Here is a 15,498-nt window from a genome sequence, read left to right as displayed (position 1 = left end):
CCAGCATAAAAACTAATATACACATAGGTACTCATTAATTATTTGATGGATAGTGGAATAATTGGATAAATATATAGTTGGCTAGATGATGGATTCGCATGTGGATGGATAGGATGAATGAATAAATTAATGAAGGGTAGTTTAATGTGCAGATGCACAGCTGGATAGGTGGATAGATACGTGTATGGGTAAGTGGATGAATGTATGGATGGAAGGTTGGATGGATAGATGGATGGGTGGATGGATGGATGGATGGATGGGTGGATGGATGGATGGATGTGAGGATGGGTGGATGGACAGCTGGCTGGCTGGCTGGATGAATGGATGGATGGATGGATGGAAGGTTGGATGGATAGATGGATGAGTGAATGGATGGATGGATGTGTGGATGGATGGATGGATGGATGGATGGATGGATGGATGGATGTGAGGATGGGTGGATGGACAGCTGGATGGCTGGCTGGATGAATGGATGGATGGATGGATGGATGGATGGATGGATGGCTAGATGGCTGGCTGGCTGGCCGGATGGATGGATGGACAACTGGATGGCTGGATGGTTGGATAGATGGATGAATAAGTGGGTGGGAGGGTAGGGGATGAATCTGTGGATGGATGGCTGGGTCAGTGAACATCTGTGGATGGATGGCTGGGTCAGATGAATGAAATGATTAGGTGGATTGAATGGGTAGGTATATATGATTTGATATACATGTAATTTGGGGCTTGGACTACATAGAGTACTTGCTTGTTTCTCTTGATGTGTCTTATATCGCTGGAGAGTTGATGACTCCTGTTGGAAACTACCAAAGGGGGATGGCTCTTCCCATAGCTGGGAACCTTAGGAGCTGTGACTGTACAGATCCTGGGGTTCCTGTTCTTATCCTCTAAGGATTAGGGTGTAGCCCAGGAAGTAAGGCTGGCATTGTTTTCTTTCCTCCCTGGATGATGCCCCAAAAGATGCTGGGAGTTCTCAGGGTGTTGGGATGGCAGCTGCCGCGGCCTGGAGGGCCCTCAGGGGCCACTGGCCCCTGCACTGCTCCCCACAACAGTCTCCTTTGCCCCTTCAGACCTGTGTGAGGAGGAGGAGTTCAAAGTCCTGCTGCTGGAGCTAAAACACAAGCATGACGTGATCATGAAGTCACAGCTGAGACACAAATCGTCCTTGAGCCGGAGGACCTCCAGCGCCGGGAGCCGTGGGTGAGCCAGGGCCGGCCAGCCTTGGCCCCTGGGGATGCTCCTGCCCGTGGCACCTGGGCACAGCCCTCTAGCACCTCCTCTCTCCCCTCAGGAAGGTGGTGCGGCGAGCCAGCCTGTCGGATAGGACCAACCTGTACCGGAAGGAGTATGAGGGAGAGGCCATCCTGTGGCAGCAGCGGAGTGCGGCCGAGGATCAGCGGACCTCCGCCTACAACGGGGACATCAGGGAGACCAGAACAGACCAAGAGAATAAGGACCCAGTGAGTGGCTTCATGCCCCTGCCGCGGTGTCAGCCCCGACTTGGGAGGTGGCCAGGACCCCAGCCCGGTCTTGCCTCTTCTTCTCAGGGCCTTCCAAGGGAGGGTGGCCGGGCAGTGCCCTTCAACCAGCAGGACCCCATCTGATGCTGGTGGCTCCTGTGGTTAATGAGGCGATCCTGGGGCTTGTGAGAGTCAGAGCCAGGAGCTTCGGCACACAGTAGGGTCTCATAACAGACAGGAGGTAACTGCCATGCGCCTGCTTGTGCTCCCGCAAACCTAGTTCTGGGCTTCCCAGAAGGGAGGTTCAGTGCAGCAGCCACCCTGGGAGCTAAAGGCACTAAAACTTTTTGGCCGTGGCGGGGGGAATAACAAGATGCTGACCATTGTGTTTGCAGAACACGTCGGTTGGAAGACATTTTTTGAAAAACTGAGGAGGGTAGTGAGAGGACCTCCAAGAAGCCTGCTTGAGGAGTAGCCAGGGGTCTGGGCATTAAACTTTCTTTCTTTTTTTTAGTATCTATCTGTCTATGTATCTATCTATCTATCTATCTATGTATTTATTTAGAGAGTGAGCAGGGGAGGAGCAGAGAGAGAGGGAGACAGAGGATCTGAAGTGGTCTCTATGCTGACAGCAGAGATCCCAATGCGGGGCTCAAACTCACGAACCGTGAGATCGTGACCTAAGCTGAAGCTGGACGCCTAACTGACTGAGCCACCCAGGTGCCCCATGGGCGTTCAACTTTCTTAAGGGAATGATGCTGTGTTGGTTTCCTAGGATTGCTGTATGTATCACATTACCGTCAACTTGGTGGCTCAGAGCAGTAGAGATTTATTCTCTCATGGTTTCGCAGGCCAGAAGTCTACTATCAAAGTGTCCACGGGGTTGGTTTCTTCTGGGGGTTCTGAAAGGGTATCTTTCCACGCCTCTCTCCTAGCTTCCGGTGGCTCAGGCATTCCATGGCTCCAGTCTCTGCTTCTGTCTTCACATGGCCTTCTTCCCTGTGTGTGTCTGTGTTTCTGTTTTCTCTTTGTAGAAAGACGGCAGTTGTTGGATTAGGGCCCAGCCTAACTCAGTGTGACTTCACCTTATTTTAATGTATTGCATCTGCAAAGACCCTACCTCCAACTAAGGTCACATTCGGAGGTGTGGGTTGGCCATGACTTTTGGGAGGACACTACTGGACTCAGGTTTCATGCATGGCTGCTGTCTCGCTTCGTGGGGCCAGCAAGTTTGGGGCCAGAGCAGAATTGCTGGGGACCAAAAAGGGAGGGGCTGACCATCCCAGCAGTGGTCTGCCTTTTTTGGTTTTTCTACCGACCATGAGCAGCTGAACACATCTCTAGACAGTGTGGCTTTGGTGGGATGCCAAATGATTAGCTGCCCAGAGTGCCCACCTGTCACAGTGGGACCCTGCTTCCCAGCTAGAGCAGAGAGGTCACGTGCAGCCTTGTCTCACCTGCAGGGGAAGGTGCCCACTGAAGGGAATCCAGTGGAGCCTTGGCCGGGGACAGAGAGGGCACCTCAGAGGCTTTATTCTGCCTGGTCCCTAAGCTTGGGGGTTGGGGAGAAAACAGCTCTAGACTGAAATCAAATCACATTTCAGATGTCTTCCACTACACATTATTTACTTTTCCTTCGTGAGTTGGATTTACGTACGGTAAAGTACACAAATCTTTTTTTTTTTTTAATTTTTTTTTAACATTTATTTATTTTTGAGACAGAGAGAGACAGAGCATGAACGGGGGAGGGTCAGAGAGAGAGGGAGACACAGAATCCGAAGCAGGCTTCAGGCTCTGAGCTGTCAGCACAGAGCCCGACGCGGGGCTCGAACTCACGGACCGCGAGATCATGACCTGAGCCGAAGTCGGATACTCAACCAACTGAGCCACCCAGATGCCCCAGTACACAAATCTTAAATGGATTTTTCAATGGACTTTTATAAATGCGTACCCTCAGGCGAATGCATAGAACATTTCGATCACCCCCAGGAAGTTCCCATATTCTCTCTTCTAGTGGTCCTTCCTCCCCACCTCCCCAAAGAGAGACGCTACTTAACTTGGAACGGTAGAGGTTAGTTTTGTGTCCACATCTGCATACGAATGGATCCAGGTAGTAGGTGGTCTTTTGTATCTGACTTCATTCTTGACTATGAGACTCGTCCATGTACAGGCACGTAGCAGCAGAGTTCATTCGTTTTCATTGCTCTGGAAAGTTCTGTCGTTTAGCTAGGCTACGACGCACGTGTCCAGTCTCCTGCTGGTGGAGGAGCAGGTTGTTGCTGCTTTGGGTTGTTTCAAGTTTGGGGCTATTTTGAATAAAGCTGCTCAAAACATTCTCATCCATGTCTTTTGGTGGGCATCAGCACTATTTTCTGTAGGCTCTATACCCAGAAATGCAGGATGAGTCATGGGGAGGCTACGCGAGATGCCGCCAAGCACTTTGCCAGAGTGATAATACCCATCTACTCTCCCAACAGTGCTCAAGAAACGTGAGAGCTTCTTGCCAATCCTTGGTGTACTTATTCCTTTCCATCCGAGCCATCCTGGTGGGGTTACTGTGGTAGCTTGCATTTTATTTTATTTTATTTTATTTTATTTTATTTTATTTTATTTTATTTATTTATTTCATTTCATTTCATTTCATTTCATTTCATTTCATTTCATTTCATTATTTTCTATTTTAGTTATTTCATTTCATTTCATTTTTAAATGTTTATTTTGAGAGAGAGAGAGATAGAGTTGGAGAGAGAGAGAGAGAGACAGAGAGTGGGGGAGGGACAGAGGGAGACAGAGAGAGAATCCCAAACAGTCTCCACTCTGTCAGTGCAGAGCCTGATGTGGGGCTTGAACTCACGAACCAGGGGATCATGACCTGGGCCGAAATCAAGGGTTGGACGCTTGACCGACTGAGCCACCCAGGCGTCCCTTGCATTTTAAATTGGTATTTGCCTGATGGTGGTTGGTGGTGAACACATTTTCATGTGCTTATTGGCCGTCTGGTTATCTTTTTTTGTGCCACGTCTGTTCTTCTGCCCCTTTTTGTTGGGCTGCTTATCTTTTCCTTATTGATGGGTGGGAGAGAGACCGAGATTCTTAAATCCTCATGGAAGCAGCTCCTCCTTCACACCTACTGTGTTTGTTCAGATCTCCCAGGCCAGGGACTCTGCCACAAGGGCTCAGTTGGCGTGGAGCCATGTAAATCATTAGCCCTGCAGGGAATTAGGGTGGGAGGGGGGTGGCCCGAGTCTGTTGATAATTTCTACGGCTTCCTCGTCAGACTGCAGTTTATTTAGGGGTTTGTTGAAGGCAAAAGAATGGGCCATTTTGCCTCTGGGGCTGGGGTTTCAGGCCTGGGGAGAGATGGCAGCTTGAATTTTTGTATTTGTTTTCTTTACTTCCAGAATGGTCCTGGAAAGAGACCATTCCGAAGATGGCTGTCTTCCCGCCAGTTGCCCAGCCATCCAGCGTCAAGGGCAGCTGTCAGGGTCCAGGGCCCCAGATATCAGTCCCAGCCCCCGGGGTAAACCAAGGAGATCGCAGGGCACAGCTACAAAGCCCACAGCTCCTTCCTTTTTCTTACCTCCCCCTTTCAACGCTGTAGGTACTGACAGGGCTGCGATGTTCTTTAAGATAGACATTCTCCAAGTGTGGTCCCTGGACCAGCAGCAGCGGCATCACCTGGGAACTTGTTGAAAATACAGATTCCCAGGGGCGCCTGCGTGGCTCAGTCAGTTAAGCATCTGACTTCGGCTCAGGTCACCATCTTGCAGTCTGTGAACTCGAGCCCCACGTCGGGCTCTGTGCTGACAGCTCAGAGCCTGGAGCCTGCTTCACATTCTGTGTCTCCCTCCCTCTCTGCACCTCCTCAGCTCGTGTTCTGTTTGTATCTCTCTCAAAAAATAAATAAACATTAAAAAAAAAAATTTAGAAATGCAAATTCTCTGGCCTCACCCCAGAGGTACTGAATCATAAACACTGGGCTCTGGGTTTAACTAGCAATCTGTGTTTTCACCAGGCCTCCAGGGGATTCTGGGGCACACAAGAGTTTGAGGACCATGCATCTGGGGGGGAGTATTTGCTCAGCTTGACCTGCAAGTCAGGTTTCTGCCAAGACTCTATCCGGTTAACCCCCAGGGCTGGCTTTGGCACACGCTTTTGGCAGAGCTGAATCCCTGGAACTCAGGAGTGATGGGACAATCCCATCTCTTAACCAGTAGTTCACAAACTTAACTGTACGAGAAAATCACCTGGGGCGGTGTTTTTGGGTTTGTTTTAAAAAAATTCTGATGTCTAGGTTGCAACCCAGACAAATGAAATCTGAATCTTTGGGCCTGGTGTCCAGGCATTGTATTGATGTATTTAAATTTTTTTTTAATGTTTATTTATTATTGAGAGACCCAGAGAGAGACAGAGCATGAGCATGGGAGGGGCAGAGACAGGAGAAGACACAGAATCTGAAGCAGGCTCCAGGCTCTGAGCTGTCAGCACAGAACCCGACGTGGGGCTCGACCTCACAAACTGCGAGATCCTGAACTGAACTGAAGTTGGACGCTCAACTGACTGAGCCACCCAGGCGCCCCTGTACTGATGTATTTAAAAAGAAACTAATAGACTTGATTTTTTGGAGCAGTTATAGTTTATAGAAAACATATGTAGAAAGTACATAAAGTTTCCACACACACCCCTCATCATGTCCCCCGATATCCACTGGTATTAACATCTTATATTAGTGTAGTAGGTACGTTATCATTGATGAGCCAATATGGATATATGATGATTAGCTGAAGTCTATTGTTTATGTTAGGGTTTACCCTGGATGTTGTACATTCTGTGGATTTTGACAAATGTGTAATGTCACATATCCATCGTGAAACTTTTATACAGAATACTTTCACTGCCCTAAAAATCCCTGATGTACCTGTTCATCCCTCCCCAGCCCCCTGGCGACCACTGATCTTTTTACCATCTCCATGGTTTTGCCTTTTCCAGAATGTCATAAAGTTGGAATCACACTATGTAGCCTTTTCAGGTTGGCATGGATATGTGTTAACTCCCCAGGTGATGCCATTGTGCATCCGTGTTTTAGATCCCTGCTACTCAAAGCGTCAGTCTGGAATTTTCTTAGAAAAATGCTGAAATTCAAGTCCCAACCCAGATCTGGTGACTCAGCATGTGCATTTTAACAAGAGCCCCAGGTGACTCATATGCACATGAAGTTAGAGAAGCACTTATTTAGACAATGAAGAATGGTCTTTTTCCAGGACCATTCCGGAAGCAAAGAAAATAGATACAAAAATTCAAGCTGCAAAAAAAAAAAAAAAAAAAAAAAAAGCCTCAAATGTGGCTTCAATCTGCCTGTGTAGCTCGGAAGGAGCCGTTAAAAACAAAAAGAATATACACACATGCATGGAAGCTGACTATAGAAAGGGCCCCTCCCCTTACCATGATTTAGCCCAATTGTATATTTCTTGGAGATCTTTCCAAGAAAGGGAAATTCTTGGAATCACAAGTCAGTGCATAAAGATTGCCTTCATTCTTTTTACCAGATGCAGAACGTTCCAGCACAACTATTTGCCATAATTTCCCCACTGCCTAATGGTGACTTCCAGGCTTTTCTCCCCTAAGGGAGCATACATCTGTGAAATGAAGTCCTAGAAATGGGCTTGCTGGTGTAGAGTATGCATTCTTCCTTAAAAACCAATTTATTTTGGTGGGGTGCATGTGGGTGGGGGGTGATGTGATATTATCCCCCAAAGAGGTTTGGTGGCAGTTTATATACCTGCCAGTTTTCCCACACTCTTGCCGACCCTGAGGCATAACAGAGTTTTGAAATATTTGTTGGGGCGCCTGGGTGGCTCAGTCGGTTAAGCATCTGACTTCAACTCAGGTCACGATCTCGCGGTCCGTGAGTTCGAGCCCCGTGTCAGGCTCTGGGCTGATGGCTCGGAGCCTGGAGCCTGCTTCCGATTCTGTGTCTCCCTCTCTCTCTGCCCCTCCCCCATTCATGCTCTGTCTCTCTCTGTCTCAAAAATAAATAAACGTTAAAAAAAATTAAAAAAAATATTAATGTGATAGGTAAAAATATTCTGTTGCTTTTATTTTTTTTTATTTTTTTTTAAATTTTTTTTTTCAACGTTTATTTATTTTTGGGACAGAGAGAGACAGAGCATGAATGGGGGAGGGGCAGAGAGAGAGGGAGACACAGAATCGGAAACAGGCTCCAGGCTCCGAGCCATCAGCCCAGAGCCCGACGCGGGGCTCGAACTCACGGACCGCGAGATCGTGACCTGGCTGAAGTCGGACGCTTAACCGACTGCGCCACCCAGGCGCCCCAATGTTGCTTTTATTTTTATGTCATTAGTTGTTAGTGAGACTGAATATTGTCTCCTGTGTTTATATGCTATGAATATTATTATTGTTGGGAGCTGCACATTAGCGTCCTTTGTTGTTGTTTTTCTGTTGGGTAATTGGCCTTATATATATATTTTTTTCAATTTTTAAAGTTTTTAAAAGTTTTTATTTATTTTGAGAGAGAGATAAACAGCAAGTGGGGAGGGTGATTGAGAGAGAGAGAGAGAGAGGAGGCAGAATCCCAAGCAGGCTCTGCCCTGACAGCAGATGCAAGGCTTGAACTCACAAACTATGAGATCATGACCTGAGCCGGAATCAAGAGTCGGATGCTTAACCAGCGGAGCCACCCAGGTGCCCCTGGGTAGTTGGGCTTTTTTTTTTTTTTTTAATTTTTTTTTCAACGTTTATTTATTTTTGGGACAGAGAGAGACAGAGCATGAACGGGGGAGGGGCAGAGAGAGAGGGAGACACAGAATTGGAAACAGGCTCCAGGCTCTGAGCCATCAGCTCAGAGCCCGACGCGGGGCTCGAACTCACGGACCGCGAGATTGTGACCTGGCTGAAGTCGGACGCTTAACCGACTGCGCCACCCAGGCGCCCCAGTTGGGCTTTTTAAAATGGACTTTTAAGAGCTCTTATTTATTTGGGAAATTAGTCCCTTTTCTGTCATATGCGTTGCAAATATTTTTATGTGCCTTTTGACTTTATTTATGGTGAGTTTTGCTCTGCTTTTTTTTGTCACCAAATATAGCCACCTTTTAGTTTCTAGTTTATAGGCAGCAGCTTCTTTCAAAGCTCTCGTTATCCAGGGGGTTCTGGGTTAGAGTTTCTGCTGTGTGGAGTGGATACTTGCTGGGAATACAGAAGGAAGATGACAAGTGACCAAAAACTCAGCTAGAAATGGCTTACACAAAACAAGAATTTATCGGCTCATGTCACCGCAAAGTCTGGGGCCAACTGGACACTGGGGCTCAAGGTGCACCCCTTCAGTCTCCCTTTATGTCAGTGGCACTGTCGAGTGGACCCTTTGACATGCCGTCTCCCCCAGGCCCCCAGCTTCCATCACTGTGGCCACCCTCGAGTTCTGCATAAACAGAACTTCTGTTTCCCAGTTGTTCTGGCACAGATCCCAGGGATGAGTTTTGTGCAACCGGTTCCAGCCAAGAACCAATTCCTGCAGTGAATCTGCCGACTGGCCATGCCTGGGGTCATGGTCCAGTCCTCATGGCAAGGATGGGGATTGGCCAGCTCTGTCAAAACGCATAGATCGGCGAGTCCCCTGAAGCAGAACGGAGGTCCTGTGAGCTCGGTTGGGAACATGGAGCGAGGACAGGTCCAGGCAATAAGGCCCTCAGCAGAAGTGCAAGCAGGGAGTGGGTTTGGATCCTCTACCCGGCTGGTAATGTTGTCCTTCTCCCCCTCAGAACCCCCGGCTGGAGAAGCCCGTGTTGCTCTCCGAGTTTTCTACCAAGATCCCACGAAGTGAAATGGACGGGCCTGTTGAGAATGGCCTCCGGGCTCCAGTCAGCACCTACCAGTATGCACTGTCCAACGGGGATGTCTGGAAAGTGCACGAGGTGCCTGACTACAACATGGCCTATGGCAGCCCCGGCGTGGCCGATGCCACCTCGCCCTGGAGTGGCTACAAGGAACAGAGTCCCCAGACGCTTCTGGAGCTGAAGCGGCAGCGGGCTGCGGCCAAGCTGCTCAGCCACCCCTTCCTGAGCACTCACCTGGGCAGCAGCATGGGCAGGACGGGCGAGAGCAGCAGCGAAGGCAAGGCCCCCTTGATCGGAGGCAGAACTTCACCCTACAGCAGCAATGGAACCTCGGTATATTACACGGTCACCAGCGGAGATCCCCCGCTCTTGAAGTTCAAGGCCCCCATGGAGGAGATGGAGGAGAAGGTCCATGGCTGCTGCCGCATCTCCTAGTCTCTGTGTGACGGAGGAGAGAGATGCTTCGGGGAGGGGTCTCTGGAATCCACCCACCCGGCAGCCCTGGCTGGGGAGACATCAGAGGGCAGCTTGCGGGGAGGTGGGCTTTGCTTTCCAGAGCTGAGCCCACCTCTCACCCAGCGGCCCATAGCATCACCACTTCCCACGGCTCTGCTTCCTGCTGCATTGTCTGCTGTCAGAAACAAGGCCCCATCGTGGCTTCCTGACTCACCCCGCTGTCAGATTTTGGGGGGGGGGGGGCGCTGGGATTCCATTCCAGTTCTGTTGTCGGTTAAGGCTTCTCTGGACCGGGACTCGCATATCCCATATCGGTGTGCACGTGCACGCACACACACACACACACACGCTCAACCCTGTGTAGGAATGACACAGCTGGGCTCATGGGAAGCAGGTGGGACTGAGAATTTGTGGGTTCTTCCCAAGAGGATTGAGGCTAAGACTCCGTTTCATCACCACTGCCAACGTGGCTTTAGTAGGGGAGGGGGGCTGCGAAGCTGAGACCCACGGTCCTGCCCAGGGTCACGTGGGGGGGCCTGGGCTACCATCCACATCTAGCAGGAGAGGAGGTCCACTCGTTGTTCAGAGGAAGCTCTGAACCCACGTGGGGTCAGTGAGACGGGCAATGGCCTTCTCCCCACAGCCTTGCCCATGCCGGAGGCCAGCTGTGTGACCACCCAGAGGCCGAGGTAGAAAACCAGGCTAATGCCTGGGATATTCCATGCCTGGGATAATCCAAATCCTATTTTACTTTTGGACGGAAGTGTCAAAAATTGGAGGCGAGGGGGACTAAGGTTAGTGTTTCCGAAAGTGCGTTGGATAAAAGGATTCTTTTAGGCTGTAAAACTACAGGTGGGAGAGAACTGAATTTGCTTTCTTGCTTTCTTTCGTGGATAGCATCATGATCACTGGGTTTTACTGACTGGTGTTGGAAGAATGAAGCTAAGTGAGGAGCTTCGGTTGCAAGGGCTTTCCAGGGCGAGGAGTGAGTTTGTGTTGTTAGTTTCTACAACCCTCTCTGGTGACCTGAGAGAGCCCAGTGCCCTGGCCAATCTTTGTGAATATCCAGGTGATTTCGATCCAGCCTCTGTCAGCCAGACTCCCTCAGGCTGAGTGAGCCATCGGAGTGAACAGTGAGAAACTGCTGGGAGCCCCCACCCCTCCCGGGGTAAATGCCCAGGACCCCCAGCCCAGATTGGCCTTTTCTGAAATGCTCGTTGAGACAAGTTTTCCAGTTGACCCTTGTGAGGTCCTGCTTGGCCCAGGGTCTCCCAGCCTGCTCTCGTGGGAGTGGTGACACCCCAGGGCTGCAAATCCGAGGCACCCATGGCCAACACCCTGCGTTGCATTCAGGACAGCGGTGATGGGGCTAGAGAGGGGCCTCACTGCAGCCCAACAGTCTCAAAGCCCTGATCTCCCTGATGCTGGGGAGGGAAAACCAACCTGCCCACCGTCTCTCGACTGCATTTTCTCAAGAGCCCCTTTGAAATTGCTGCCCACGAGTTGGGTACTATTCACAGGCTCAGCCAAAACCTATTGGTGTACTTCATAAGCCGCAGGTTTGTTCCCTGCTCTGTGCGCCTTTTATTTATCCTACAACTACCTCCTTAGAGCTCTGAAGGGGCTCCCTAGGTCCAAATTCTGGGATTGGGGGGACAAATCTGGGTTCCCTTTAAACTTCTTTCTGAGCCTGTGAGAAATTCTCCCTGAGGGGCCCCTGGGCCAGGGAGCCGGGGCTGGAGGAGCCCCCCTGTGCCACAATTCCAGTAAGGGGGTGTGCTGTTTATCAGCCCCAGTCCCCACTGTGGCCTCCATGGCCCCATAGCCCAGAGAGGGAGCTGGATCCCAGGGGCCTGGCTGATGCTTTTCCAGGAGCAGGGCAGCTGGACCAGAGAGCAGAGGGCTCAGTGGAGTCACTGTGCACCTGGTGGCTCCTGGGAGCAGGGAGGGTCACAGCAGCAGGCCAGCCCCACCCCAAGTTCAGGGCAGATCCAGTGAAGGGTGGAGGGGCAGCTCAGGAGACTGCAGGCAGGGATGTGTGATGCCTCCCGTGCCCCTGGCCTCTGCGGCGGTCTCTCCGTCACGTCAGCCCATGGCTGGAGCGGGGCAAGAATGATCAGAACACACGTACCTTTGACTTTAAAACAGTGTTCAGATTAGACTGACCCTGAACTCCTTTTGAGCCAACTTAAGCTGCAAGCAGAAGAATGCCAAGGGAAGCCATACCCTCCCAGGAGAGGGCTGTGCAGGTTTTCGGATCTGCTGGCTCAGGGGCCAGGGACTGAAGGCATTCGTTGCCCACTCCGAGCCCTTCTGGCCGCTCCCTCTTTCCCCTCACTTCCTGCCTCCTGGGCCACTCATCTCCCAGCTGGAAAGAAGGCCGGGAATCCCAGCTGATTCCCCGACAGCAGCCAAGCGCAGACTCACGGGCATTTTAGCTCTTGTTTTCAGTCCGGGTAAGCCGTTCCTTGTTAGGGCTTCGAGTACCTGGGAACTCAACCTACGGGTCTCCGTGGTGTTAAGGGACAAGGCGGGGTCAGGGTCATTCATTTATTCGCTCATGTCGTTTATTGAGTAGCTGAGACATACCAGGCACTAGGTTAGGCTCTGGGGGTAAAGGAGGAGCAAGACAAGGCGAGGAGACTTCGTTTTACAGTTTTTATCCTTTGACGACCAGCATCTGATACCTTGAGGTCTCAGGAGCCCCTCTGAAGTTCACCTGAGACAGAGGGACAGCATCCTGGTGTAGCTTCACCTTGGTTTCTAGCTCTGGAGTCTCTAGAGTGGGAAACCCATCAGCAGCGAAACTGCCATCCTGGCCATCCCCGGATAACATTTGCCACTAAACGCAGATGCTGGCTCTGTAGTTCCATGGAGACAGCATTCCAAGTCTGTCTGGGACTTTCAGGGAGAGCTGCCTTCAGGCCAGCATCTTTGGGGCATCGTAGACTGGCAGGTTTGAGGTCAGTGTGTGGAAGAACAAAGAGTCTGGAATTTGCTGCTGCTTGCACCTCGGGTTCTGAAACTCGCTGTCTCTTGCTCATTTTTGCTCCTTTGTTATGGAGTCCCCCTGCCCACCAATGGATAATGGGAGGTGAGGAACTTCTCCTTTAACACTGAAGCCTTTCCTCATGCATCTGCCTCCTCCTGGCAGGTGTGGATCAAGGAGCGGGGAGAACGCTAGCAAGGTATACCAGATGCTCAGCTCACTCCTGAGCCCCAGGTCTGGTGGTAGTTCCTGGCTGATTAAAGGAGGCTACTCACAAATCACGTGCCACGTGGCTCACTGTGAGCTCTGGCCTTTGCTCCCACCCTGTGCCCCCGGACCACTGAAAACTGTGGCTGTCACCAGATAGTTCCTGGCCAGGAGCTCAGGGAAGTGGAGTAAACCTTAGACCCAGGCTCAGGATGTAATTCTCCACCAAATATGCAGCTGCGAGTGAACTGCTCCACACTGTTGGATCAGGGTCAGTGGGCTTAGGAAAACAAACAAGGGGATATCACCCGTTCTACACCGCCATGGTTTGCTGGCTCTGTAATAACGAGACCTTTTTTGGCAATTGGTATCAGATACCTTTTGGTGTTGAGCTCTCTCTCCCACTTGCCTTCCCAGAGTAGGTTTTACTGGGGCACTTTCCAGAAGGGCAGTTTTTACGAGATGCTCAGAGGACTGCATTTAACTCTTGCTATTGTAGCCTGGGGACAGCCTCCGCCATCCCAGTGCATGTAAGAGCGAAGGGTCATGCGGTCAGTGGTTGACTCTCCAGAAGTGACCCCCTTTGCCAGAAGCTGTAGACCTCTCCTTGATAGGAGTCTCTTGTTGGCCAGTTGGCCAGAGGGCCTGCTTCCCATGAACATTGCAAGTGCCACAGTGCGGGGCCTGGCTCTGTGCACCGAGGAAAAGTCTGCAGACACCCAGCCCTCCGCAATAATTCACCAGACCAGAAGCCACTGATGTACAGAGAACACTGAAGAAAAATGTATTTTATGTGAAAAAACGTTAAAACTCTGTATACTGTATCAGCAGCTTTGTGTAAAAAATGGCAATCAAGAGAGTCTAATATATTTAAAACTTTTTTTAAAAAAAAAATCCTCGCGGATCTTTGATATTGTATTGAAGTAACTTCCAGGTAGCTCCTCGCCACGTGGCAGTGGTGGGCCTCGATCCAAGACCGTGGCTCGACCACACCCCAAAGGGGCGTGACCCTGGGGTTGCTTCCAGCTGCCAAGGCCTGTGACAGAATTCACTGTTGAGAGTTTTTAATTAAGATTATTAAAATTCCTTTTAATAACACCTGCTAGTGTGGCTGTGGTCATTGCGGCGAGCTCACTTGAATTATGCTGAGTTGAATTCACAAAGAGATGATCTCTGGGATGGAGGGCAGGGGAGGGCTCCTGGTCCCCGTCCCCACGACAGAAGTCTCTCCTGGAAGGTCCCTGAAGCAGAGGGAGCTCTGAGGGCTCAGACACGGAGTAGATGTCTTTCTAGATTGGGGGATGGTGAAATCCAATGCATCGGGGGATGGTGAAATCCAAAGAAGGGTGGTTGGGAATGACCTTCACTTTGTCAAATGTTCCCTTTGGAATAACATGGAACCCTGTAATAACTCATAAGTATATGAGGTTTTTTACCCCCTACTTTCAAAGGTTTATCTGGTAACATGTATAAATAATGGGGCTGCCCTTCTAGTTTTGGAGTGCACCGGCCGACCTGCCTTACCATCTTTCACCCCTCCACCCTGGTCCTTCTACTGGTAAAATACTCTATACTACTTTACATTACTACAACATGACAGCAGGGGAGACCCTGGTTATTCTCACTTTTTATTTCCAGCAATAGGGGCATTGACAAGCTATGTGGCTGCACAGCCCCAGACTGTGGTCCTTGTCTTTGTCATAAGCAGAAGTTTGTTGGTGTCTTGAAAGAGGGTAGAGAACCGTGCTCTCTTGGATCCTCCTGGATCACATTTATGAAGAAGCACTTTACAGTTGTATATTTACTTTCTCATTTACACAAAGAAAATGTGGCCTGAGAGCTGACTATTGGATTTAGTGCTGTGGAGCTCCTCATGACCTTGACAAGAGGTTTTGGTTGAGCAGGGGAGGCACAGCCCCTTCGACTAGTTCAAGAAAGAATGGGAGGAAAACTGGAGACAGCAAGTAGAGACAACTGGTTTCAGGTTTTATGCTATAAAAATAAGCAGAGAAATGGAGAGGAAACTCTAGAGGAAGGTCAAGAGAAGGTTGATTTAAGATGAAAAATGCTCCAATATCAGTATGTTGAGAGGAATGAAGCAGTAAAAGAAGGGAAACTGATGATCCAGGAAAGAGCATTGCTGTAGGGATATAGGTTAGTAGTGGAGGGGTTGGAAGCTAATGCCCCAATGGAAGGATTGGTGTTAGGCTCAGGGACAGTTCATTGGTAGTAACAGAAGGCCCAGTAAGTGGGCGGAGATGTAGACGGGTAGGTAGATGTGGTGGCAGCACGTGGAAGAAGTTCTCTCTGGTTGCTTCTATTTTCTCAGTGAAATACGAAGCAAACGCTAAGAGTAAGAACGAAAGGAAAAGGTAGGGTGACTGAGGGAAATGTAGGCTAGCAGTCAATCTTAAGGATCCACTTGAGACTGTGAATTTAAGGCACAGACAGCTTGGTTAAGTAGTCTTTCCCCCAGGACCGTAGGGCTGCCCAGGTGCGGGGGAAAGTAGGTGAAGAGTGGGGTTTAACCAGGGTT

At 50.1% G+C, this 15,498-nt stretch overlaps 1 protein-coding gene across 4 annotated transcripts in view; it reads left to right on the top strand.

The window, feature by feature from the left end:
* Positions 1–14,060, top strand: part of PPP1R16B (protein phosphatase 1 regulatory subunit 16B) — a 102,342-nt gene extending 88,282 nt beyond the window's left edge. For all 4 annotated transcript variants that reach the window (XM_045444612.1, XM_045444613.1, XM_045444614.1 and 1 more), the window contains 3 exons: positions 1,071–1,200; positions 1,292–1,460; positions 9,236–14,060. In XM_045444612.1, coding sequence (XP_045300568.1) covers positions 1,071–1,200; positions 1,292–1,460; positions 9,236–9,745 — 809 coding nt within the window. In that variant the 3' untranslated portion in view covers positions 9,746–14,060. The remainder of the gene's footprint in view (positions 1–1,070; positions 1,201–1,291; positions 1,461–9,235) is intronic.
* Positions 14,061–15,498: the final 1,438 nt, after the last annotated feature.

The sequence above is a fragment of the Leopardus geoffroyi genome, chromosome A3 (genome assembly GCF_018350155.1).
Source record: "Leopardus geoffroyi isolate Oge1 chromosome A3, O.geoffroyi_Oge1_pat1.0, whole genome shotgun sequence".
Taxonomy (NCBI): Eukaryota; Metazoa; Chordata; class Mammalia; order Carnivora; family Felidae; genus Leopardus; species Leopardus geoffroyi.
The sequence above is the reverse complement of the archived record's forward strand: the minus strand, read 5'-3'. Positions and strand labels throughout refer to the sequence as shown.